This window comes from Centropristis striata, chromosome 8 (genome assembly GCF_030273125.1).
Source record: "Centropristis striata isolate RG_2023a ecotype Rhode Island chromosome 8, C.striata_1.0, whole genome shotgun sequence".
Taxonomy (NCBI): domain Eukaryota; kingdom Metazoa; phylum Chordata; class Actinopteri; order Perciformes; family Serranidae; genus Centropristis; species Centropristis striata.
This window is the reverse complement of record NC_081524.1, coordinates 32,678,254-32,703,598: the sequence shown is the minus strand read 5'-3', so window position 1 is coordinate 32,703,598 and position 25,345 is coordinate 32,678,254. Positions and strand designations below refer to the sequence as shown.

The window sequence follows — 25,345 nt, the reverse complement described above, 5'->3', positions numbered from 1 at the left end:
TTGTCACACTCACTGTTCTGGCTTCAGACAGTCAGTCGACACAGACACAAAGTAGAGACCAACAGCTCATGAGGTACACAGACAGACAGACAAGTCAAGTAATATTATAAAGAGAATTGAGGGAAATATGCTGAGAGCACTGTTTGACTCTATTATAATTATTTTTATAAAAAAATAATGTTATGTCTTATCATACTGCACTTGAGGTACGCAAAGAAATAAAATTGTCTTACACAACATCGCGTGGTTAGATGTCAAAATCCAAAAAATAAAATCACATTACCTTGCTCTTTACTGCCCCCATTTGGACAGAGAGAAAATAACAGTCATGTCACATATTCGCTTCTGCAAAACCAAAGAAATACAAGTCGGCAGTAACCTTTTTGATGGATCTGTTTATTTCTTCATTTTAAATATATTGATTGCCATCATCCACTCTGTCATCCGGACCAGTAACACATGAAAAGTGGCATGCACACATTCGCACTTGAACACATACATACTGGAACATACATTAACAGCGTTCAACATGTTAAAAAACAGGTAGATGACATGAAAAAAAAATCATATCTGTGGTATAAAGTACATAACAGCTTTTAAAAACTCAGAACATTATTAATTATTATTATTTTTATTTACCATTCACCCTAAATCAAGCCATAATGTTAGAAAGTGCTAGAAGCCACGAGTCCCTGTTTGTAGAACATCTAATACAATAAATTTAGACACAGGAGCAGCTTTTTATATTTGGTTGATAAATTTACGAACATTAGTTTTCTACCGACGGAGAACTTGTCACATTAGGGAAAAATACTTGCTACCCTGTTGCACTTCAAAAAACAAAACAACTAGAACTGTAATCATCTTTTATTCCTGTTATCTTTGGGCAAAAAACAAAAGATGCTCTCCATGTTGTGTCTCGTGAAAGAAATTAAAATAAGGATTCCAAAAAAGAAAAAAGAAACAGATTCAGCTCCTTGTTTGCATTTCAGTTCTTATATCAGGGACTACATGACAGAGCTCAAAAGTGCAAAAGAATATTGGACGTTGTCTGTCTCCAAACAAATTCAGAGGAAGATATATTATTATAGATTATTTTGCATCCCTCGTTATTTGTGTGAATTCATTTGGAGACATAAAAGTAAGAAACGATAAAGTAAGAGGTCTGCAAAACAACATTTGTATCCTGAAACTGTACAAAACTTTCATGGAACGGTGACATGGAAACAACAATAAGTGCATTCAAAGTGAGAGAGAAAATCATTTACAGCATCATTATATGTTATCATTATTTGGCACTAACTGTTTTCAGCGTGGCTGCACAACAACACCAATGAGTAATAGTTTGACTGGCTGGAACTGTCTGATTCAGACTTCTCTGTGAGGAGTTAGGTCTGTAAGTTTAGCCTGGCTAGCGTGAATAAAATTGGTAACTAAAAAAGATCACCCCTCATAGAAATATGTTAAATGGTATGGAAGGCCATTTCCAACAACGTGATGAAAATAGAAAAAATCCTGCGAGTCATTATAATAAGATACTTTCTGGAAATAATGATCTAGTCTCTAAAAATATTGAGTAAGTCTATTTGGATAAAGTTTCTCTTTATTTTAAAAACGCATTATTTTGTGATACATTTTCTCATTATAATGACTTACAGGATCTTTTTTCCCACCATCAAAGGCTTCATTGTGTTCTTTACTGGCAGAAATGGACTTTGAAAAATGGTGATGAAAGCCTGACTGAAAATAAAATAATGATTCTATACTGTGATTTGGCTGGTGTGTTTTTAATGACTGCAGCAGGACGCCTGGCAATGTTTGTGTGCATGCTGAACACTCGTGACCCGTAATGTGAAACTGAATCATTAACTGTGTGCACATTAAAAAAATAATAATTTAGCTGTAGTGGTTAAACATAAACAGCGTCATTATGGCTTAAAAATTGGTGGTGAGCTTGGCACCAAAATGTCTGCAGTGTTTAAAAACTTAGTGTAAATGAACTCAGGCCAGGTCGCATATTATCTACAGTATCACTCCTAAATCAGCCAGATTTTCTGAACTACTGTACTAGGCACAGCTTTAAGAAATTAGGTTTTTAAATTACATCCTTCACACACAACTACAAACCTTTAAACAAGTTGAAGTTTCTGCGTGTTTAGCAGTTATTTCTATTATAGGCATCACATTAATCTACTCACGGTACTGTACGTTTACCTGACCTACTAAGTTTCATTGGATGGTCATAGAGGGGGGAATAAAGCTCGGAGCTGATTTGTGGAATGAAGGATACCATGATAATCAGAACGAGAGTCTGTAGGACACTAAAACAAAACCCGCTTCACTGGAACTTTCTCTCAAAGAGATTGTCTTGAACTAAAACTAACATCCATCATGAAATGCTGGTACGAGTCATGTGGAACTGTTGTCATGTACTTTCAATGTGCATTACTGTCATCTTTTTCACATGATATTCGAAGAAACTATATTTATTCTAAAAAAACAAACTTTTTACTCAAGTTCAGATGTAACCTCTGCATTAGAAACATCTTGGAGCATGGAACACAGTATATCTCTGGTATTGTCACTCTAAGTAGACAACGTCTATCTGTACAGAGCAACACAGTCTTTGGTCACTAAAATATTGTTAAAAATTAACACTTTCTTTCAAGTACCATAGTTTAACGTCAAAGGAAGCTGCTAATGGCTAAATATATGTGCATAAATATGTATTATCAGTGTTTATTTTGTATGATTTTGTAACATTGGTAGATCTGATGGGTTGGCTTCTGGCGCCACATTCTTTCCTGCTTTGGTCCCTGTTTTGGTTTAAATTAATGTTGAATACATTACAATGACTGCACAGTTAAATGGTAGGCTCTAAATGTTTCATAGACTTCGGACTTCATAAATATTCCTTTTCTTTTCTTTTTAGTAGTGGCAACCAGGTCCTAGTGAAACACTGAGATATGTCTGTAGATCTGTGTTTGTGTGTGTGTGTGTGTGTGTGTGTGTGTGTGTGTCAGTGGAAATGTCCCATGGCCTCAGCAGCCTTCACTCTCACCACAGGATCTGGATCCTGGAGCAGCATCACTAAACCTGAGGATAAATACACACAGACACACACACACACACACACACACACAGACAGACACACAGACACACAGACACACAGACACACAGACACACAGACACACACACACACACACACACACACACACACACACACACACACACAGTAAATACCAAAAAGATACACACAAAGTTTACGTTTTTGAAGAAAGTGATACTTGTGCAGTAAATCACCTTTAGTGATGGTGCCCATGTTGAGGTGGGAGAAATGCTCCTCTTGAAGATTCCCCAGCAGAAACCCTGATAAGACACAGGTCACATCATACATAGTAGGAACACACAGTTTCTGACCAATACATCAACTCAAGTTTTAGATAATAATGTTCATGACCTGGAGCAAAGTTAAAAGTGTTGCAGTCATACCTATAAACATGGCAGCTCCGGCTCGGACCTCAGGCCAGTTGCTCTTGAAGAACTGGATGACTGAGATGTGATAAAAGTTCAGCATGCCTGGAAAGTCCTGAATCTATAAACAACAAAACATGCACTAAAGATCAAACATTCATTAAAATTTCATGTGTAGTTCATAAGAATAATCTGTTCTCACTTGAATAGATCTGGAGCTGTAAAACTAGCCACGCAAAAATATCTTATATATATATATATATATATATATATATTTATTTATTTTTTCTCTCCCCCACCCCTTCTCCTTAGCGTCTTTTAGTCCAACTGAACACTGGACATTTATTAATGAAGAAAATGTTGCAGTTAAAACTGATTATTTGAAAACCCAATGTTAAAGGGTAAAGTTCATACACTGCGCTCTGGGGTAGCAACCGGTCACGTACAAAGCAGCCATGCCCGAAAGCATTCCTTTCTTTATTGTCTACTTTAGTGTAAATGAGACCATATTTTAAAAATGAACATATGCTCTATTGAATAAGCTTGTGATTGAGACCATAAACTGTTGCTGCTGAGACAATCAAGTGAGAAGTAGGGTAATTTCCCTATAGACTTCTACACTATGTGACTTATTTTTGCAACCAGTGAGTCCCCCCTCAGCTGGCCATTAAAGAGAATGTAGATTTAGGGTAATTTCACAGTATTTAAAGTTACACATTAACATAACTTCAATTCTTTTGTCCAGATTTTTATAGGATTGTTTAATTATTTTTTATTTAAACGAAAATAGCAACAGTAATTCTTTATCAAATTCATTTCACAAAGAACCATGTGAATACATTTCATCCTTTATAAAAAAAGAATTTCTCCAATTTAATCATGCTTATGGTTGACTGTGTGTCTCACCAGGTACTTTGTGAGGTCATTGATGAACTCTCCGTAGTGCAAGCTCTTGTCTTCATGGAGGTGGTTCTGAAACATGGCTGTGATCTGCTCTGATCCCACCACAGGAGCGCACACTCGCATTGAATACTTACAAGCCTGGACAGAAGAAAAAAATAAAGCATTTGTTTAAAACAATGTAGCTGTTTGTTCTGTAGGTTAAGGATGTATTTATTTAAGAAGGTACTTGTCCCGTACCTTGACCACTTCTGGGTTTGGGTCTACCAGGTGTAACAGAAGGCTGACCAGAACATTGTGGATCTGGTCTTTGAACACTGGCTCTCCGGAGCCAAACTTGGACAGGTTCCCCATTAGATGGATGGAAGCACAGCGGATCTCATCGTTCTCCTGGATAAGCACAGAACAAGAAGGTACTGTTAGCACACAAGTCTGAACAGAGCTACAGAGCGCTAACCAACCTCAGCTCTGCCGCATTAAGGGTCAACTTTAAACTTAAAACTTAAAAAACTCCTGAAGACCCAGCTCTACAGAGAGCATCTTCTCTCCTAGCACCACACGATAATTCTACTCCTGAAAGAATTGTCACTAGCACTTATTGATGCACTAATAGCTCTTTTTGCACTATACCTTCATTGTTTGCTTTTATTCTTCCTGTAAGTCGCTTTGGATAAAAGCGTCTGCTAAATGACTAAATGTAAATGTAACTTTGGATATTTATGTTTATTCTGAGAGTTATCATACAGCATGCTGGCATATCTAAATTAAACTTACACATTCCAGGAATGGTTTAATCTTCATGAAGATATAGACCACTAATAAGTGGACATTCTTCTTGTCCAGGTGAAGGAGAACTTTCGAAAGACCTGACATGGCTTCGAGGGTAATCAGCTTACCTGCAGGGAGGAGATGACAAACCGCTTTAGGATTAGAGGCTGGACATCTTGTATGATAAACATGATGGAGGTAAAGGACTGTGTAACCTTAAACCACAAGACTGTAAGCTTCAGAAATCACAGCATTCAATCAGGAGAGCCAATGTACTGATTAATGTAACTTCTTTTTCCAGAATAGGAAATGACTCTGCTGTAAATTTACCTGGATCATCTTTCTCCTCCATGCCTGAACTCATGGCTGCCAGCAGCTCCTTTGCATATTTATTCACCTGATGGGGGAAGGAAGTGAGAGTAAAAAAAGAGGAAGAGATCTTTCATCTCTATTGTTCCAACAATCACACAAACATGCATGTGTGCTTGTGTGCGTTTGTGTGTGAGCATTGTACCTTTTCAGGTGATCCCACAGCTATATTGCCCAGCCCCCTCACAGCCAACATGCGGACAGAGCAGCAGGGATCGGATATCCTCTCCATCATGTTGTTCATTAACACATCTATCAACATCAGCTCTGTCACAACGTGATGATTCAAGAGCTGAAGAGAGGCAAAATATGTCTGGTTATTCATGTTTTCTGATCAGTATGTTCATGATCTGATGGCATTTGTGTCTGTTTTGACTCTTTTCTGTTTCTTTCTTTTCATCAGCTTGTTATTGGCAACATGTGTTTCATTTCACTTAGCTCAATGCAACACTGCCCCGCAAACACAAAAAAGGTAACCATTGGCGACAGAGCCTTCTCCACTGCTGCCCCAACCCTCTGGAACTCCCTCCCTACTCACATCCGCAATTCCGACTCCCTCCACGCCTTCAAAAACCAACTCAAAACCCACCTTTTCAAAATAGCTTACAATACCTGAACTCATAATCTCTCATCTCTGTTTAGTTGTTTTCTTCTGTATTTTGTGTTTGTGTGTGTCTAATTTCCTGTCATGTAAAGCGACTTTGAGTACCTTTAAAAACGCTATAAAAATTTAATGTATTATTATTATTATTATTATTAAAAAATAAACACAATGCAATATTTCATGGTATGTCACCTCAGAGAAGAAAGCTGTGACAGTGATTCTCTGGCATTCGTAGATGTTGTTGAGAGAGGGGCACAGACACTCGACAATGGCCGGCAGCCTGGGACCAGCATGCTTAGCCATCGCCCTAAAGACAAAACAAACACCAGAATGTAAACACGCTTTGAACACAGAATGGATTCACGATTTAGAACACAGATTTACTTGTTATGAGAGAAAAATATGAGCAATAATACAGGAAAGGAATTATACTCTAATCTTCAGTTACAGATACGAATATTGTATTTAGATTTCTTTCCTTTTGATATTAAGCATTTTCTTGATCAAATGGGGTTTAAACATTTTAGGTCTCCTGATAAATGTATACTGAGCAACACACAATTATCATTGATTACCTTAAAACAAGTTTAAGTTTACTGGACAGTACCATAATTTATCTGTTATGAATGACTGATTGAGGTCTCAAAGTGAACCCAAGTGTGTGTGTATACATACTTTGCCAGTAGTGTAACTCCAGTAATGTGTGTATTGGCTTCCTTCATTGCATCCCAGGCGTTATCTTCCTCCAGTCTTTTCATCACCTCGTCTAACTGGGCCCGTGCTAACAAGATACGCAGAGCATCAGCTGCTACCCTGAAACACAAATAAACAATTACATCAGATTGTTAGCCCACACCGATGCACCTTAAAATTAAAGTTACTAGTTATAAAGAGGCCCACCCTGCTACATGGACGGACGGGGCGTGTTTATTGTTGCTGTCCTTTGGTGCTGAGACCCCGACACTGGCTCCCAGTCTCACAGCGAGACAAGAGAAGAGCTGAGGAAACAGACTGACTGCTGGCTCCTGACTTTGGCCATTTAATAACAGCTCTTTGAGACCACATGTCATCTGGAAACAAAGACCACACAGACAAACATACACATTTTACCACCAGTTCCTGTTTGGTGTGCATGAAACCGCTGTAGTGTGTGATGCATGGCGAGATTCACTTCTACATTAATAAAGGCAGCTGTTTAGAAAGGCCACATAACCGCGTTTCGAAGTGTATTTCTGCACTACGAGTCCATTTGCAAGTGTGAACCCTGCAGCGACAAGCCTGGCTGTAATATCTGACAGTGACCTTTGCATTTGAAAAACAAATTTCAAAACGAATTAAAATCTTATCTTTTAAAAACGTTTTTATTAAAGTGAACAAATCAATTATTTTGACCATGTCTTATCTTTTTAATGTTATTGCTTTTTATTTTTGTATTAATTTTACATATTTTATTTGCATTCAATTTTTACTGTTGTGATTGTCTGATTTTATATCATTGTTGTTCTGAATCCTCAATTCGATGCATTCTGTTTTTCGTTTTACACAGCGTCCTAACTTTTTCAGAACTGGGTTGTAACTTTGTCTTGAAAAATACTTTGCAAATAAAGATTCCTTCACATTTTACATATTTAAGGACAGTGATTGTGTCATGGGCCTGTAGCACCGTCAAAATGAGGTGACCTACTCCCAATACATCACTAAACATCCTGTGTGACACAGTGCCATTCTGTTATGTGCTGCTTTTGCTACATAGACTGTGCATACGTACATTGTGTTAATTAAAAAATGGCTAATGATCAGTAATAAAACTCAACAGAAGTACCTTGCAGAGGTAAGGTGCCTACAACCTTTATGGGCAATTCCTACTTTAATGACACTGCTTTCTTATTTCTATTAATGTGAACTGTGTAAACTGAAATAAAAGCAATCATATATGAATATCTCAATCTTTATACTTTATATATACAATGTAATTCAGTGACATGTCTGTGAGTGTGACTTACAGCCAGCGGTTGGTTGGTGGCGACCTTTGTTGTCCCTCCTCTGATCATCGAGTCCCTCTGGTCTACATAAGGCGCCATGATGAGAAGCTTCTCCATCACCATCTCGATGATCTGATTGGCTACGATGGGGTCGGCTCCTAAGGCCATCCACATCTCACTGGTCCAGCTGGATGGAGAGGCAGAAGCGTAATGTTTAGGCATCTTTCATTGAAAAAACAAAACAACTATTGCTTCTCGGGTGTGCAGGAAAAGTTTTGTCCAGCAAGGAAAAAAAATAACAACTGACAGTCTATTGAATTAGGTGATCAAATTTATTTTGCCAAACATTTTGTGACCATGCTCAGATAGTTGATATAATTATAAGCGTTCTATATATATATGTATATATGTACCTGTCATAAGGAAGTGGCTGGTTAACTAGTGCATTGATAACAGTCTGTAGATGCTGAGACGCCAGGATTAGTACGGTCTGTCCCACTGCCACTCTCACCTAAACACAGGGACAATCCAACAGTTCTTTAGTGGGACATAATTACAAATGCATATAGATTATAGATGGTTTAAGATATAATTACACAGTGAGCAGATCCTTATTACAAAATAAACAGAGTGACTCAAGTCTGTGTCTATTGGTTCAACACATAATGACAATAGAAAATTAGCAATTGATAATAAACACTTGTATCTGTGCTGAACATCGCCACACTGTCTGTCCGTACCTGCTCCTCTGTGATGTTCTGCAGACGCACATGCAGCACTTCCAGCATCTCTGGGACCTAACATACAAACGAGCATTGTGTTTGAATTAATCAGCAGATGCAACAAAGGGCTGTGTGAGAGTATAAGTGTAATGAGTGTGTCTGTGTGTGTGTGTGTGTGTGTGTGTGCACGCTACCAGCTCTTGTAGTCCTCCTCCTCTGTTCTTGAGCAGAGTATTTAAGATGACAGATGAGGCTCTGCAGCAGTTTGCCTGACTGTCAACCAGCCCTTCAAACAACATGAACACCAACGTCGTCAGCTGCTGCTGAGGCAGACGCTTACTCATCACCTGACACACACAGGACAAGACGCAATTACACAGTTTTACTGCTTGACACATTATGAAAAAACATTGTTTCCAATACTATAGCATGGTGGACTAAGTTCAGATAAAAAAGGTAAAACAACAGAACCATTTGTCATTGCGTGCCTGACTTAAGGCACTATAATCGACCTTGGAAAGTAAACCAAACAATACAATAGATGTAATAAATCGGTAAGACAGTATTGCTGAGTGGTAAAAATTGTACCTTGGTGAGGTCGGAGCAGGTCTTATACAGAACTGAGTGGTCAGGGTTATCTAGTTTGTCTTTTAGGGCCAACAGACTTTCCACACCATCATCCTTATAATCTAAGGAGAAACCTAAACACAAAGAAATAAGCAACATCAGAAATTAGTCTTTATACACACCACAAGAACGTTAATATTAAAGCTGAACTATGTAGATTGGGTAAGAAATAACAACTATTTAAAAAAAATATTAAGTGAGTGAAGACACAAAGTAAAATGATGGTCACAGCTCTGTGTGTCTGTACCTTCATAGCGTAGCTGTATGTAAAGCAGCGAGTATATACAGTCCATAGCAGCAGTGCGTACAGCAGGGTGAGGGTCAGAACATCGTGGAGCGAGTCGACCCAGCAGAGCTCCAAGGTTGTGGAAAGTCACCATGTTCTATGCAAAGATAGACAGATTTAACATCACATGAAGACAAAATATGCATAATAAGTTGGCTCGTTTGCATGAGTTACAATAATTCTATACACAAAATTACCATCTCAGCATATGTGTGTGTGTGTGTGTTTACCTTGACAGTCAGGTTTTCCAGATAGTGAGCCAGCATGTGAGCAGCAGCGGTGACAGCTCTCTCTCTCTCGTGGTCCTGTCTGGAGCTCAGCCATGATTCAATGTGCTGCACATGATAATAATAGACATCATGTTAGACAACACAGTACAATACAGCTGGTTTAGCAGTTTACTGAAGCTAATTATTATTCCTAATTACACAGCTGAAAAATACAATTCATCAGGATAAAGGAGGGGAGACACACAAGAGAAAGGGGTGGAGTTGGTCGTAGCTACTACTTATGTGGATGCAGCCAAAGACACATTACTTCTTGGGTATGATTCTGACTCAGTTATAACATGTTTGGTTTAAAATGTAGAATCATTTATTTTGCATCACCTTGAAGACACTCTGCAGGCCGTCAGGTGTGGGATCCCTGGTCAGAACACTTTTCAGCAGCTCCTGCAGTGCAGCCATCGTGTCTTTGTACAATGCCTGTACATATTTATTAGTTAGTTTGACAACAACAGTCGAATAATGAAATGATTTATAAAGTTTACATGTTTTAAAGTTGCGTGTGTCTCCTCAACCAAAGACATGTTAATAGTTAATGGTTGACTGATAAAATTATTGATGACACAAGACAAATATACAGCAGATTTGTGAAGTATCACACAGTTCTGTCTGATTTTCTTCACCTTTCTCTGCTGGGGGTCCAGAATTTCCTCTTCTTTAGTTTTCTCTGGAGTATGTGTCTCAGGTGGTAGAGGGAAAACACTGTTTACACACACCTTTAGCAAGTCAAAGCTCTCATTCTCACTCAGAGGAGGGTCCAGAGGCCTGAAGTTTTAAAGGTCAAAGATGAAAAACTGGGAAATGACGGAACCTCTAGAGCAAGAATGCAGGCTTACTGCTGATTTTTGGGGACCTGTGTGATAAACATTGAAGCTGAAGGATACATTAGGTTGGCACAGGTAGTCATCACAAGATGGCGCACTGGAGTCCTTAATGAATCAGCTGCCTCTGCCTTGATAAAATCCTGACCAGTGTAAACAGCAGAATGAGATATCAGAAAATCAATGTAGTTGCATCAGCGATTAAACATTTATGGCCTTTTTTTAACCAACTGAAATGACGGACTACTGACCAGCATGACATTAATGAGCTCCTGCTTGCGAGAGAAGATGTAGCCTTGTTTCTTCACACAGACACTAATGGCTTTGGCTATGAGCCCGACACTCTGGATTAAACTGAGTTTCATAGTCAGGTCCTGAAATGGGGAAAGAAAGCATGTAGACGAAAACACACACAAACACGAGAAGAACAAGACAGAATAAATAAACAGAAAAAATAAAAAGGGAAATAAACAGATCAAAAGATTTAGGTCAAGAGGAAAAGAATGCTAAATATGAAGAAAATTGGATAATTGCGTGTTTTTCAAATTGTCAGGAATGCAAAAACAAGGCCAGCTGCAGACCAGTTCAGATGCAACTCTAAAAGCGACTGAGCAGAACCACACACAATCCAAAATCATTCAAGCAATAAATCAATCCAATAGCAATATTGAAGATTGATCCCCCATGCCTATAGATGGAGAGAAGTTTGCAACCATTAGAGTGATCGTATGATTAGAGATTAGAGATTGGTTGAACAGCAAACAACCTGTAGGTTCTAGGAAGAGACAGAAGAAAGATTGAGCAAGAAATTACCAAAGCCATTTTACACTGTATGTGAGTCATTGGTGAGCATTAAAACATCCAACCACCACTAAGCATTGAAGGAAAGAAAGACTGAATGACACCACCTAATGTGTAGATGAAAGGGGGATGGATCTAAAAGTATGAGACAAATTTCACTTCACTTTAAGTGGGACTAAAAGTTTAATGTGACAGTCTTTGTGTAGCATTTTTGCCAAACTATTTGCATCACACAAAAACAACAGTTAGTCATGCTAAAAGCTCACAACTGCATCAATAATGCAGCATAGTCTTAAACCAGACACTGCAACCTTAAAATGGCAATTTTTAACAACAAGTTTTCCTTTCAAACTCATTTAAACAGAAATAAGTAATGTAGCTGGCATGTTGCTGGCAATGTAGGTCATTTAAAAGACATTTTGAAAATTTGTTGTATTATATTTGGGTCAATCATGGCAAAAGAAAAGCACTGGGGCTTTTGTGAAATCCCAGCTGCTTTCAAAATGCATAGTGCTTTAGATACAAGGCTGGAAACACCATCTAGTAACCATCAAACACTCACTCCCTAGTGGCTATAAAGTTGACTTTTATAGATAATTTGCTACTTTTTCTTTGGTGAAAGTTGGTCATGACTGGAATCTGAAAAAATAACTTTTAAACAGCCATCTTTCGAGCCTACATGGGGTGAGAGTTTGATGTTTAAAAGACTAGCTAATATGTATCATATTAAGCTATATATTTCACTGAGGTAGAGCTTTTTTCCAGTTACGGCAGTGAGCACAGTTATTATATAGCCAACTTGCAACATTAGTGTTGGACTGTGTTTCCTACTCAGTATTGTTCCTGTTACATTTCTGCAGTACAGCGCTTGACTCTAGCTGGTCTATTTGGAATTAACTGTACATGTTTGAAAAGTAAAAGTCCTCAAACTTAACTCAACATGTGCTCCACCACCACTATTATAAAATAATTTTAATGATCAATCATTAATGAATGCCTCTAAGACACAGGCTCTAAATGCTAGTGCTCCACCATTATGAAATGTAAGCAAAGTTTAATAGCTTAATAAAGAAGTAGTTGATTTATATTAGCAAGCTTGGCTTGAAGAGTTTCAGTGATGATTTTAGTGAATATCACCACGTGTGTAAGAGTGAGGAAGGAGATTAAAGAGATGAAAGAGTTAACTAGCAGATAAATCAAAGAAAAACTGAGAGACGGCCCCTGTATTGCTGTGACAATACCTTTGTCTCTACTTTAATCCCCAGAACCTGTATGAAATAGAGGTGATACAGTCATGAGTGCACATACACATACAGCCCTCTAACCTGCAAAGCTACATCTACAGATAATATTTTTCTTACACTAGCATAAAACACAATGAAAAAACATTTGTGTCCTGCTGCCTTCAGATGGCTGCAGGGATTTAATGAACAGACGAAAATGTTCATACATAATGAGACAACTGTTGTCAACATTCACCTACTTTAGTTTATAAATTGAGACAGCTTATCTAGCAATATATTCACTGGTTGGTTTGGTGGAAATTCTGCATTTCCTTGCGGAGAAGTGAACAAATAAGTGATGAAACAACAAGCAGTTGTCTTTTGTAAACTTAATAAAACGATTAAACAGAATAATAGAGGATAACAGAATCAAATATATTTCACATTTGTAGTTAGAAAAGAGAAATGGGGGGTTGGCATCGAGCACAACAACCTGCTGTGAGCTAATAAATGTAATGAGAATGGATAGTTCCCTCATCGCCCTATGCAGCAAAGTCCTGTTACCTTAGTATTCACATTACCTTGGTATTGAAGTGTTTACTGATGCAGCGAAGGATGTCTTGATCAATGCGGGTTAGAATCTTTTCTGGAGGTGCGTTCAGAGCCACTTGACCGTAACACAGGATTAACGTGCTTTTCACCTTCTCTACCTCAACATCATTACGTTCCTACGGAAAGGGAAGCGAGGTGAAAACAAATGGAAGGTTGTTTTTTTTAAACAGCAATAGTAACACAACCAAAATGTAATCTGTGACATCATAACAGTTGCTTGTACTTTGAGAAGGTTAAAGATGCTTGGTGACTTCTTGAAGGCGTCTGACTTGCCGAACTCTTCCAGCTTTGCCAGAGTTCCCTCTAAATGGCTGTTGGCACACAAACCAACGCCCATCGCAACTCCCTAAAGGATACAAATAACAGAAAGTTAACTTGTCCAGATGTGAAACACATAATACCAACAAAAGAGGGTTTTTTTCCAAAACCAAAACAGCAGAGAAACCATCATATAACATGTGTTGGTACCTCTCGCTCCACGGCGTCATTGTGTCGTGCTGTGAGGAGGATTTCCTGCAGCTGTTTTTTCACCACCTCCTTATTGAAACTCTGTTGAAGAGTCACTCCTATACATTGATACAGGAAACTCTAAAGAGAGAAACAAAATGCAAATTTTATTACTGGCAGCTAACAATGAGCTTGCCCTTGATTTGTTGTTCACAAACCTGTTATAAGCACTTACCTTCTCCTCTAAGTCGTTGTTATACGTGGAGAGGTATCTTGTTGCCTCAGATGCCAGCTGGCACACCCACTTGTCGTCATCAACAGTCACCAGGGTTTTAGACAAGAGCTGAAAACAAGAATTTAGAGTTACATTTCCCTAAATTAAGATAGATTTGAATATTTTTCTATCAACGCAAACAAAAAAAATTAAAACATTCATGCAATAAATGTTCAGAGTGATGTGGGCTTTGAGTACAATTTTTATCCATTTCACAGATACAAAACACTGAAACGTTATGATGTGAATGAGATAATATTTGCCTATAGGGCAGATATACACACCTTCAGCAACTTTTCTTGCCAGTGCTTCTTATCCAGGCTTTCTTCCGTTGACTCTGAAAACAACAACACACAGTTGTCCTTCTGCTATAATCTATTACTGAATGTTGTGTAAATACATAGAAAAAATGATATCTACATATTTACAAACCCTCTAGCATTGAAAGCAGGGGAGGTATCTCTTTGTCCCAGAGTATCTCTGTATTGGGGTGGATGTTGACACTGAGGACTTGAAGTAGAGAGAGGGATGGAGCTCCGTGACCTCTGCTACTGAACGGAAACGCTGCGTTCACCTGGAACAAACCAAGGCAAACCAGGGAAACACATGCAGACAAACAGGTACCAGTCAGGGATCTTATTATTTCAAAGTACCTCCTACTTATTTAATAAAGTAAACTGTACTTTACTAAGGATTATTGTGCAACTGTTTTGACTTTGTTGTATACTCTAGACACAAAAGAATGCAGTTTAGCCAATGATTTTAGCACAGTGGCCTGTGTTTGGCTTTGGCTGCATAGGAAGTCACTAAAGTTTGAAAAATATGTTGGATTTACTTACCAGCAGTCTGACCATCAGTGTCTGAGGAGATGGCAGATTGACTGGAGGAGAACAATAAGATACATTTAGCTTAATGTGGATCATGCATCATTTTAAAATTACTTTTAAATAGCAGGTATCATTGCTCAATGGTTCATTGTAATCTTTTCCATAACTCAAACCTGTATACATGCACCTGGTCAGTAATAAATATACTACCTTCCTGTGTGAAGTCTATGTTGAAGCTGGGCTCCTGGTTATTTTTCTTCTTGTTGCCCAGAACTATCAGACTCTTACACAGCGGAGTGGTGGCATATCTGTACTGTGAAGGGGTCAGATAGTACAGCAGCTTGGGCCATAAGACCTACAAACACAGGAATATGTGTGTTAAGTTTCTGTTTCATGAATCTAACACAGACCTCAACTAATTTGTTTGAAAGCAAAAGCTTTACAAAGTCCAGTGAAACAAACACCAGCAGGTAAATGATTTTGGGAACATAGATCAGACAGTGAAAAGGTGATGTTCTACCTACATCAGCTAGTCGGCCAACAGTGGTGGTCAGAAGGTGAAGAGTGTTGTCACACATCATCCTCAGTGCCTCGTTAGTCACCTCCTCTGGATCTGTGGGCCTCTGGCCTCGCTGAAGACACACAGACACAATCACACATAAAGAAATGTTTAGTTTTTAATTAGATGTTCTCCTGTAATGCAGATTAACTTATCAATTGGTGTGGATTTTCCATATTGTCCTCTTCCATTTTGTGTCATGTAAGGACATGCTTTTTTGGTGTTTATTAACTTTCTTAAACAAAAATGCTTCAACTCTTTTTCAGGAGGATTCATTAAATAACAAAATATACCCATTCAACCTGCCACAATAATACACGACACATATGTAAGAATATGCATACATAAATAAGATTGTTATGGGAGACAACTTCCACACAAATTCCCTTCCATTTACCTTATATGTATCAGGTAAGGCACAGTGTTGAACAATGAATCGAACCAGTAACTCTCCTCCATCTAACTCCAGGTAACCGTGATGAGCCATTGCACTGATCACCTGGACCACGCGCTTCTTGACCTGGGACACAGAGAATAAGACATAACAATATCATGATTATGTGAACACTAAAACATTTTCAACAATAGTTTCCCTGAATAAGTCTATAGTGATTAAAGAGTGAGAGTGAGAGTAGGGGTGGGCGATATGGCCCTAAAAGAATATCACGATATTGCAGGCATTTTTTGCGATATTATAACGATATTCTTGAAGATATTAGGAGATACCTAAAAAGATATAGAAAATGTATAAATCTAAAATGTAGTGTGAAGTGCAAATCTCAACAGTTGCCAAATGCAAAAAATTTACTCTTGACTCTTGAGTATGAGCAAATAATAAAAATAACCATTTAGGGTTCCGGGGGCATATTTTAATGAAATATTGTAAAGGAGAATAAAAGTTCTTGTATGTTTTATTTAAGGCATCTTATTTTGACAGTCTTCTTGGAAATTCTGTGGTAGATTCTCTTAACACACTGTGCTCTTATTTTGAAAGCTGCATGTGTTTAGCAAGAGGGAGTAATAGTAGCTTTTTGTGATTAAAGCAACTTTAACCACTACATCAAGAAGTAAGAACGTTGCCAATATCATGATATGCATTTTTTTAAACCATAAAAAAAATATACCAATATTATCGTGAACGATACGATATGGCACACCCCTAAGTGAGAGTGAGCGTGTGTGTGTGTATGTGTGAGTGTGTGTGTGTGTGTGTGTGTGTTGTCACATGTGTTACCTTATTGCTGTGGTCAGCCATTGGTTGCCTGATGCTGGCCAGAATCAGCAGTTTCTTCCCCTCCATCGTGGAAGCTGCACACACAAACATAACTAGTTAAGACTGGAATTATCGCCTCTGAGTTGCATACCTCTGTCAAGACTCATACAATATACTGTATGTTAGACTTTGAAGGAAATTAAAATATATTAATGTACTTTTTGACAAAATAAAAATTAAAGAGTAAAGTTTTACTATAATGAGCATATTAATGATTGAGTTATGGCCAAAACTGTGTTCTGTGGTGACAGTGACCTTGATCTTTGACCATCAAAATCTAATCAGTTTATCCTTTGTCCAAGTGGACATTTGTGCCAAATTTTGAGTATTTCCTCAAGGTGTTTCTGAGACATCATCTTCATGAGAATGTATGGAGGCATAAAAACATTAACTAATAAATTAAGGATGATTATGCAGTCTATGTGAATTCGATATAACTCAGTGTACACTTACTACCTTATTAAATCAATCACTGATGTGGTTTATGTGTGTGCGGGATAAGTTGGGGATGCAGGTATCACTTTGTGTATTTTCTCACTGGTGGAGTTGATGAGGTGACGAAGAACAGCCAGGGAGCCCATCCTGCTTCGCTCATTACTGTTCTCCAACTTCTGAATAACAAACATGACCAGCCGGTCTGGGAAGGAGTTCGCTGGAGGGAGATGAAGTATAAGGAAAGCATTGAACATGTGAAATGCATTAACTGTCCAAGAAATAAAAGTGGGGAACATGTTAAGACATAGGGAAGACAAGCAGGACAAGAAATACAGGGGGAGAAGCAGACACTCTGTCACAGTTAATATGATTATCTCGTGGTGGACACTGAGTCCGACACACTGATTGGATGATCTTATTATGGTTCTTGTGACTCCATAGAACTAAAACGGATAGAAAAGCTTGAAGCTGTTGGGAAACATTCAGCTATTACATCACACTCAACTTGTTCACCACACACTTTCTTACACAACTATCTTTACAATTAGCAAAATTTAACGTAGTGGTAACAAAGAACACATTCAACATACAGATGAACATAAACACATGCACTAACTGAAGAGCTTTAGTACCCAGTAAGCTGAAGCAGCGCAGAACCTCGTTGTGGTTCTTGACAGTAGGAGGGTTACTGTAATCGACAGGGGCCGACACCTTGGGGAGAGAAAGGAAATGTTACACTGTTCTCTGTGACGGCCATGTGCCAACTCCTGCACTATCGGCCATGATCCAAGTTCCGGCACTGACACTTTGGCTCCATGGTAAAAGCATTACAATCACAGAATAAGTTTATTCAAATGAAACGAAAATGGCTTGCAGTACTGGAACATGTGTTTATACCCATGAAATAGCCATGGCAATAACAGTTTGCAGTGACTATTATTTGTTTGTTCAAGGCAGTGGCTGAGTAAACACTCTCTTCTTGTTGCAGCATTTTTCACATGTGAGAAGTTTCAGTAAAACTACAGCCTCTAACTTGGGAAACTTTCTCAACTGAATATAAGAACTGAGAAATGTGTTAAGGACCACATTTTTCAAAGCCACCTTTTAAACAGAGCACAACTTGTGTTTGGACCTGCTCAACTTCTGTCAACTTGAGTTAGGCACATGTACATGCACATTTTAGTCTTTGCAAACAGTTATAAGTTTAAAAGGAATGATAACCGTGACTATTCTGACTGTAATGCAGCTGACAAATGTACTGCTCCTGATCACACAGACATATCGATGGCAGAGTCATTGTGGTTAAAATGTTGCAACAGTCAAGCGTCAGCTGAGTCACAAGGTTAGGAAAACATCTGATTACAGTGCCTCTGACTCATCTGAAATTAAGCAACATAAGGTGAATATAAGATGCAAAAGGAGTAATACAGTCAGCCCACTGTTTGCCACAGATTTGTGGCTTCATTGTGGTGAAACTCTCTGTCACAAAGCAGGAAGAGTTGGCACAGCTGGTCTGACAGAAACCCAGTCTTGTGATAGAAAGTGCTACATTGACTGTTGGGAGTAGTCACACCAGACAGATCCAGATGAAATATAAAAAACAATGTGTAGTGTTGGTATGTTTTCTATATTTGCGGTTTACGCCAGGGCTGTGACAGGAACTTCCACTGTTCCTTTTTCCACAACGTCAAAAACGATACCTTTTTTTACAATGCAAAAAAAAAACCCCAGTATATTAAATCCCCCCATAACCCTCCAGAGGGGTTTGAAAGGCCTGTTTTCTTTAAAAATAAATCCCCAACATAATTTCTCACATCCTCAAACTGTGAAAGACAGAAAGTATCATAGGATTTTCACATTTCTGATGGTACTCGCTCATCAAGATAACTTTTTTCTACAGGTCTTGTTTTCACTAACCAGATCCTGTAAAAAACAACTAGAAAGCCACAAATCACTCCACTGAGTAAACATATAAATAGTTAAATACGTATAGCATATGGAGCCTGTGTTTTTATTCTAATTGGTAAAAAATGTTGTTTTTTAAAGATGCCGAAAAAGTTAATCAAGGAAATAACTGAAAGTTAGAAGATTTCTACATCTTATTTGCTGATTTGTTTATGAAGCATTTAAAACTTGTTGCATATTGAGTCTTCCAAATTCAATAGTTGTGCAAGAGTGCTAAAAAGTCTGGTCAACAATACCTGGTTTGGATGTATATATATGAGTACAGGAGTAGCACAATCTATGTGAGCGTGAGTTCTGCCATGTGTCACCTTTTTATGAGCCTCTCATGAGACAGTCACCTGGTTCACATAAATTGAAAGCTGCAGTGTGTAATTAAGTACTTAAAGTGTACCTGTTGATGAAGTGCAACGAGTAGACTGTCCAGTTGGGTCTCCAGCACCCTGCTGCCCATGTTGACAGAAGCATCAAGCGCTTGGCACAGACTCTGAATGGAGACAGAGGAAATAAATAAAAACTCAATCACTGAAGCTAAGCCACAAGTACTGCTGAGGCCGGTAATTCACAGAAACAAGAGATTAATCCCTACTCAAAACCAGGAGGCGGTTTAGAGAGAGAGTGATGGTCTTCTGCTCATTAACACAAATGATTTGTGTTATCAATAATAATATTAACACTTGTGCTGCAGCCCATTCTCACCTTGCTGATGATATAGTGCTCATTGTTTTTCTTGTACAGGGACAGGATGGCAGGAATGAGTTTAGGAATCTGCTCTTCCAGTTTATCACTGGCCATCAGATGGCACATAGAGCCCACCGCCTCAGCTACGGTTAGCCTCAACTGGAATAAACAGATACAGAGAGACAGGACGTGAGATAAGATGACATAGATTCACTAACTTGTAACATCAACTAGATGAGAGTTAATAGGAAATACATTAAAAAAAACACTAGCTATAAAAAATATCCATCTCATCATAGTGCTACACGGTACAGCTGAACTCTGTTCTATATTTAATTTTCAGGTGGAAAAATAGACTTTACAACAAAAAAAATGTGTTTAAAAAGTGATTAAAGCAAATGCCGTCACTGTATAAATATCCTCCTGAGACCTTTTTTTCCCAGAACTTAGGTGTTTGTTTTTATTCAGTGCCCTTCTAAGAGTTGTGAAAATTGTTCCAGTGAAGCAAAAATAGCTCTTATAGGTTCTATGCCTCAGGGATTCAATTTCATGTAATGACTCTGAGGGAAGTGGCTGTATATACCTTTGTAACTTCAGGTCAGGTTTGGTTATGCAATGTTCCTGTTATGGACATGTGTGTGGTCAGGCAGCAGGGGTTTTCTGGTAGTTTTAACACATTTTAATTTGTGTTGATTTTATGTGCCATCTCTGGTGTAACCCTGCAGTGCTTTTTTATATAAGCCTTTTGGACAGCAATCATTTTAGGTATCTGAACTCAAAATGTCAAGCTTTAGATGCTTTACCCCAGCTAAGCTACCTACTGAGCATATTTCAATACTGCCTGATCTCAACTTTGTTGGTTGTATAGTCCATAGTAGATCAAACCCTCAACACTGACCTACAGTGACCTTACCTTTGACTCCCTGCTTTGTAACCAGTTATTGAAGAGGATGTCGAAAGCTGCATAGATTTCACTGGAGAATGTGTCTTTTCTGACTGTGGGGTCTGGAGCTTTGTCCAGGTTGGCAAGGTATTCCAAGATACTGTCGCTGAAATGACACAGAGCTGCAGCGAGAAAAACAAAACAGAAGGAAAGGGAAATTGGGGAGAGTAAGAAATAATGCCATGACAAAAAAGTAAGAAAGTAAAAGGCAAAGGTTTAATGTTTTTGGTCATGCGAACCTGGACAACTATGAAATAATAATTAAAAAAAAGCATGTAGGGAAGTTCTTACCAAAAGAGAAGACCCACTTCATGTTGTCCTGTTTGGCCATGGTCAACATGGGCAGCATAGTGCCCAGAATAGCATTGAGGAAGGGTACCATGCCATATACTAGAGAACAAGGAAGAATATAGCATGAATAGGACAATGTTATTTACAACTCTGTGTGAAAAAAGGTAGACATGCACTGTAATGAAGCATTAAGTAGAAGTTAATGTAAAAAAAAATGGAGGAAGATGTCTGTAGTCGCTGGTGAAAACTAGTGAAACAAAATAACTAATCCCAATTTATCTCTACACGGATCAATCATTTACACCTACTTAAACCAGATTTACTTAGTACTTCCTTTTAAAATTCTGTATTAGCGCGTGGCTGGAACTGCTGTGGCATGACAGCCCCTCTTCATCCACAGCATGAAACAATGTGTACGTTTGAAAACCTGATACTAATCGTTTAACAATGTTTCATTAGTTTAGCACTGGACATCCCTAACTGTGTGAGTGAATGAGTGATAAAAATAACTTACAACTTATATCCTTATAACTTGTAATTCTGAAACCACAACAGAATCCTTCTAAACAAACATACTACAGTGGAGAGGAAAGTTTTTGGTCTGCAAGTGCAGTTTTTGGACAGGTTTAACAGGTTTATGTATGTCTCAAGAACCTGTGAATAACACCTGCTTTGTGAGTTTTGATTTCCTGGTGTGTGTGTGTGTGTGTGTGTGTGTGTGTGTAGTTTCTTTGTGTTTGTATGTGTAAATATCTTCTCACCATTGGAATCAGACAGGTTGGCGAGTGTCTGGACCACAAAGAAGTGAGGTAGGAGACCTGGTTGAAACTTGCTTAGTATCTCCTCCATGATGTCGTTGATGTGCTTGTTACCCACAGCAACCAAGATATTACTGGCTGCCTGCTGCCAGTCAGGGATGACCTCCTGAGGGAACCAAGAAGATGAAATGATGAGAAAACAGTGAGGAACCTAATTTATCATCTGCTTTCCGCAAGAAAAAAAAAAGAAATCAACAACAAAATTATTGATATTTTACCTTTGATCGTGTCATCTCATCTGAAGCCAGGGAGATGATACTTTTTATCCTGGGGTAACTGATCACATCTATCCTGCAGCCCACAATCAGCTCAATAGTCTGAAGAATCACAACTCTGTGGCTCACCACCAACTAGAGAAGGACGAGGATGATGAGTAGAAGAAGAAAAAGAGGCAACAAGAAGAGAAATAACAATAAAGAGCACATTTAAAATACAATATCACATTCTTACACAATCTCAATTGACGAAAGACATTCTTTGTACTGTGTCACTGATGTTTCCCAAGACATTTCCTCTGTTTAAAGATGCTATCATTTTGACAAAGTCAAGGGCTGTGACAGTGATAAGATATTAAAGCATCATACAGACACAAGCTTATTTAGAGCTTTATGGTGGCAAATGTGATACAAGCAAAAAGCAAAGAACTGGATTTAAGGGACATTTTCCCTTTAGTCACTAGTGATAGTTTGTATTTATAATCTATTGACTCATTCAGTTTTATTCTATTGGCAGCGTAGATACTGCAAACTAGAATTGGGCAGTATAAAGCAATAGTAAATGTCTGTTTTTGGCAAATCCAGTGAATTCAACACCTGGCAAATCAAACAAACTTCAGCACCAGACATCAACATTAGGTTGATTAAACAGTTAGGTCGTTGGCATAAAGACAGTTGTGCTAATTTGATATTTGATTTCATTTTACAAGAAAACCTGCAAAACATTTCAGATTAACTGCGAGGATTTGCTGCTATTTTCTGTCCGATATTGTTGTAAAGTGAATATTTTTTGGTTTTGGAACATTTGTCCAACTTTAGGGAATCATGATGGCCATATTCACTATTTTCTGATATTTTATAAACACCAGATTTACCAACATGACTGCCATCTGTAAAATCTGAAAACCTCAGGCTCAGTCAGACTCTCTCCGACAGAAATTCACAAACAACTAGAAAGAGGCCTTTAAAGTGTGACCAGATTTAACAGATTAGCAGCAGACTATTGTTAGCAGGGGTTAAGACCAATCTGTAACAAAACCACAGACGTTTCCATCATAGAAGTAGATCAGTGTTTGAAAGTGTAAGTGCACTGTTAGTGCTTGGTACTGATAATGTTTAACATGGGGGACTTCCCCTGCAGCTGCCACTCTTAGTGTGTTCAGTATGGTCACAGTGCTGTCACAGCTATTAAGAACTGTATGTAACCGTGCTAAAAGTGTTTTTCAGTAAGTTTTCACAAATGATACCAAAAGTAACACCAACACTAGATGCCGAGTTAAATGGCTGAATTAGAACGCTCATGTAGTGACGCTTACTGGCATGTTGGACAAGGACTACAAGAGTGTGTACTGATACTTTGTTCCAGGCTACGGTTATGCTGGTGTGTTTTCTTATGTAGGCCTTAGGCTGACAGAGTTATTTGACATCCAGTGTAATAGAAGTGTTTTCTTGTGTTTTTACCTTTGGGTGTTTCAGAAGGTAGTCCTGGCACATGGCTAAAACTCTGTCTGGTTGCTGTTTTCCCAGGGTCAACATAGACTTTCTGACCTGTTCCTGGACCTCTGAATCTTTATCGGTGGCCGCATCTAGTAGAGCCAAGGTCACCTCTAGAGGGAAAACACACCAAAACAGAGTCAAATCTGTGTAGGAAGCTTAAAATGCAAAAGTGATTAGAGAAAATGTGTACACAAAAATGGCTGGACAATGTTTGAGACCCCTGTTCAGAAAAAAATATTTCTACCTGGAAAAGATCTGATGGAAAAATTCTCATATTACCACAAATAAATCATTGTGACTGGATAGAGGCTGAAAAAAATAAATTGAGATAATAGACAAGACAAGACAAGACAAGACAAGACAAGACAAGACAAGACGTAGGAGGAAGGACTCACGTTCCACATCCGTCTCGTCCATGGTGGACAGCAAGAGGGCCGGCTTCCTGGAGCCTGTGGCCAAGGACGTGACTTCCCTCTTCGCGTACAGATGTGCAGAGGCTTCTTGGAGCTAAGGACCATGATATTAAATGCGGATATAAAGTAAAGATTCATGTAACACACCTTGACAGTAGTTCCAAGTAAAACAATTGATTGGGCTTTCTGACAAAACCTCATGTTGTTTCTCTTATTCATAAGACTGACACCGAGAACCAGCAGTCACTAACATGACAGCAGACAAGCCAGATGATGAGAGGCACCTGGGAGTTTAGAGCTTCAATAAAGCAAATATTAAGACAATATCTCTGTCGTGAGCCAAGAGCTAGTTTAGCATACTTGAATAAATGAAAATGCGTTTAAACTAACTAACTAACTCACATCATGTGCTTCAACTACCTTTTTTCTTTCAATGCTTTATTGAAAATTACAAAACTAAACATTTCTGGCACGTTTTCACAGTACATACCTTGCAGTGTGTGGAAAGAATGCTAGGTGAACATCAATCAACAGTAAAACTTATAATAATAACATCAATATTGTAAATTCAGAGCAATTGAAATAAAATAAATATAAATATATTTCAATAATGGGGATTCAAATTAGTTTTAACTGTTCATTTCAGTGGGACATTTTTTCAAGATATCATATAATTTTTGGGCCTTTGTTATTGTTAGAATTTTTAGAGATTTTAAGTACAATCTGAGTTCATTTGTGCTTCAGCTACCTGTTCCAAACCACTTCTTTAGCTAGCCTACTAACACTAAAATGAATACGAACTAGCTCACTCATACAGTAGATATATAAAGATGACATTGAAAGAAACACAGCTTGCAGTGTCAGCTGAGTTAAAGTCTTTTCTAGCTGCTGTTATAATGTAATATCTGGCTGTATCCTGGTGTGGTGGTGATGCTGCAGCAGCGAGCTAACCTCCTGATACTCGTTAGCATGCTAACATAGCAGCTGCTGCTACGGAAGAGCCGACAGCGTCCTCACATCGCAGACTGAAGGAAAACAACAGTTTTGCTAATGAAGATAACTTACCGAGCACCAGTGAACGTCCGCTAAACAACGACCACTCAACACAATGCGGCTTCTTATCTCGGTTGAAACAATGGGCTTCCCTGTGAGTGTTAGCGCTGTGTCTTTCTGTCACTGCAGGTGTAAACACGCCTGGTCATGTGCTTCTAGTCAGCAGGAACGTATCAGACGGGGG

General features: G+C 38.5%; 1 protein-coding gene across 2 annotated transcripts; it reads right to left on the bottom strand.

The window, feature by feature from the left end:
* Nucleotides 1–852: 852 nt before the first annotated feature.
* mroh1 (maestro heat-like repeat family member 1) lies at nucleotides 853–25,320 on the bottom strand. 2 transcript variants are annotated; one of them, XM_059339317.1, is made up of 45 exons: nucleotides 25,174–25,320; nucleotides 24,091–24,202; nucleotides 23,660–23,805; nucleotides 22,202–22,333; nucleotides 21,927–22,089; nucleotides 21,166–21,264; nucleotides 20,845–20,996; nucleotides 19,950–20,090; nucleotides 19,645–19,737; nucleotides 17,921–17,999; nucleotides 17,392–17,505; nucleotides 16,815–16,888; nucleotides 15,978–16,100; nucleotides 15,546–15,653; nucleotides 15,232–15,376; nucleotides 15,034–15,074; nucleotides 14,627–14,768; nucleotides 14,479–14,531; nucleotides 14,156–14,263; nucleotides 13,942–14,061; nucleotides 13,697–13,819; nucleotides 13,443–13,589; nucleotides 12,880–12,906; nucleotides 11,089–11,211; nucleotides 10,901–10,980; nucleotides 10,640–10,781; nucleotides 10,341–10,436; nucleotides 9,963–10,067; nucleotides 9,694–9,829; nucleotides 9,408–9,520; nucleotides 9,014–9,166; nucleotides 8,838–8,894; nucleotides 8,511–8,608; nucleotides 8,119–8,284; nucleotides 7,016–7,185; nucleotides 6,791–6,928; nucleotides 6,308–6,422; nucleotides 5,657–5,803; nucleotides 5,473–5,539; nucleotides 5,149–5,270; nucleotides 4,615–4,764; nucleotides 4,381–4,515; nucleotides 3,493–3,595; nucleotides 3,304–3,369; nucleotides 853–3,096 (listed from the first exon to the last, which is right to left on the bottom strand). In XM_059339317.1, the coding sequence occupies exons 2-45, from the start codon at nucleotides 24,110–24,112 to the stop codon at nucleotides 3,020–3,022; spliced, it is 4,911 nt and encodes a 1,636-aa protein (XP_059195300.1). In that variant the 5' UTR covers nucleotides 24,113–24,202; nucleotides 25,174–25,320; the 3' UTR covers nucleotides 853–3,019. The 2 variants fall into 2 exon arrangements, with proteins under 2 accessions (XP_059195300.1, XP_059195301.1); XM_059339318.1 differs by lacking the exon at nucleotides 12,880–12,906.
* Nucleotides 25,321–25,345: the final 25 nt, after the last annotated feature.

Coding starts and splice junctions, on each gene's coding strand:
- mroh1 (XM_059339317.1), bottom strand. CDS start 24,112: ATGGACGAGACGGATGTGGAAC. Junction 17,506..17,920: donor GCGCTGCTTCAGCTTACTGG/GTACTAAAGCTC, acceptor ATCTCCCTCCAG/CGAACTCCTTCCCAGACCGG. Junction 5,540..5,656: donor CTGTGGGATCACCTGAAAAG/GTACAATGCTCA, acceptor TTCCCCCATCAG/GTGAATAAATATGCAAAGGA.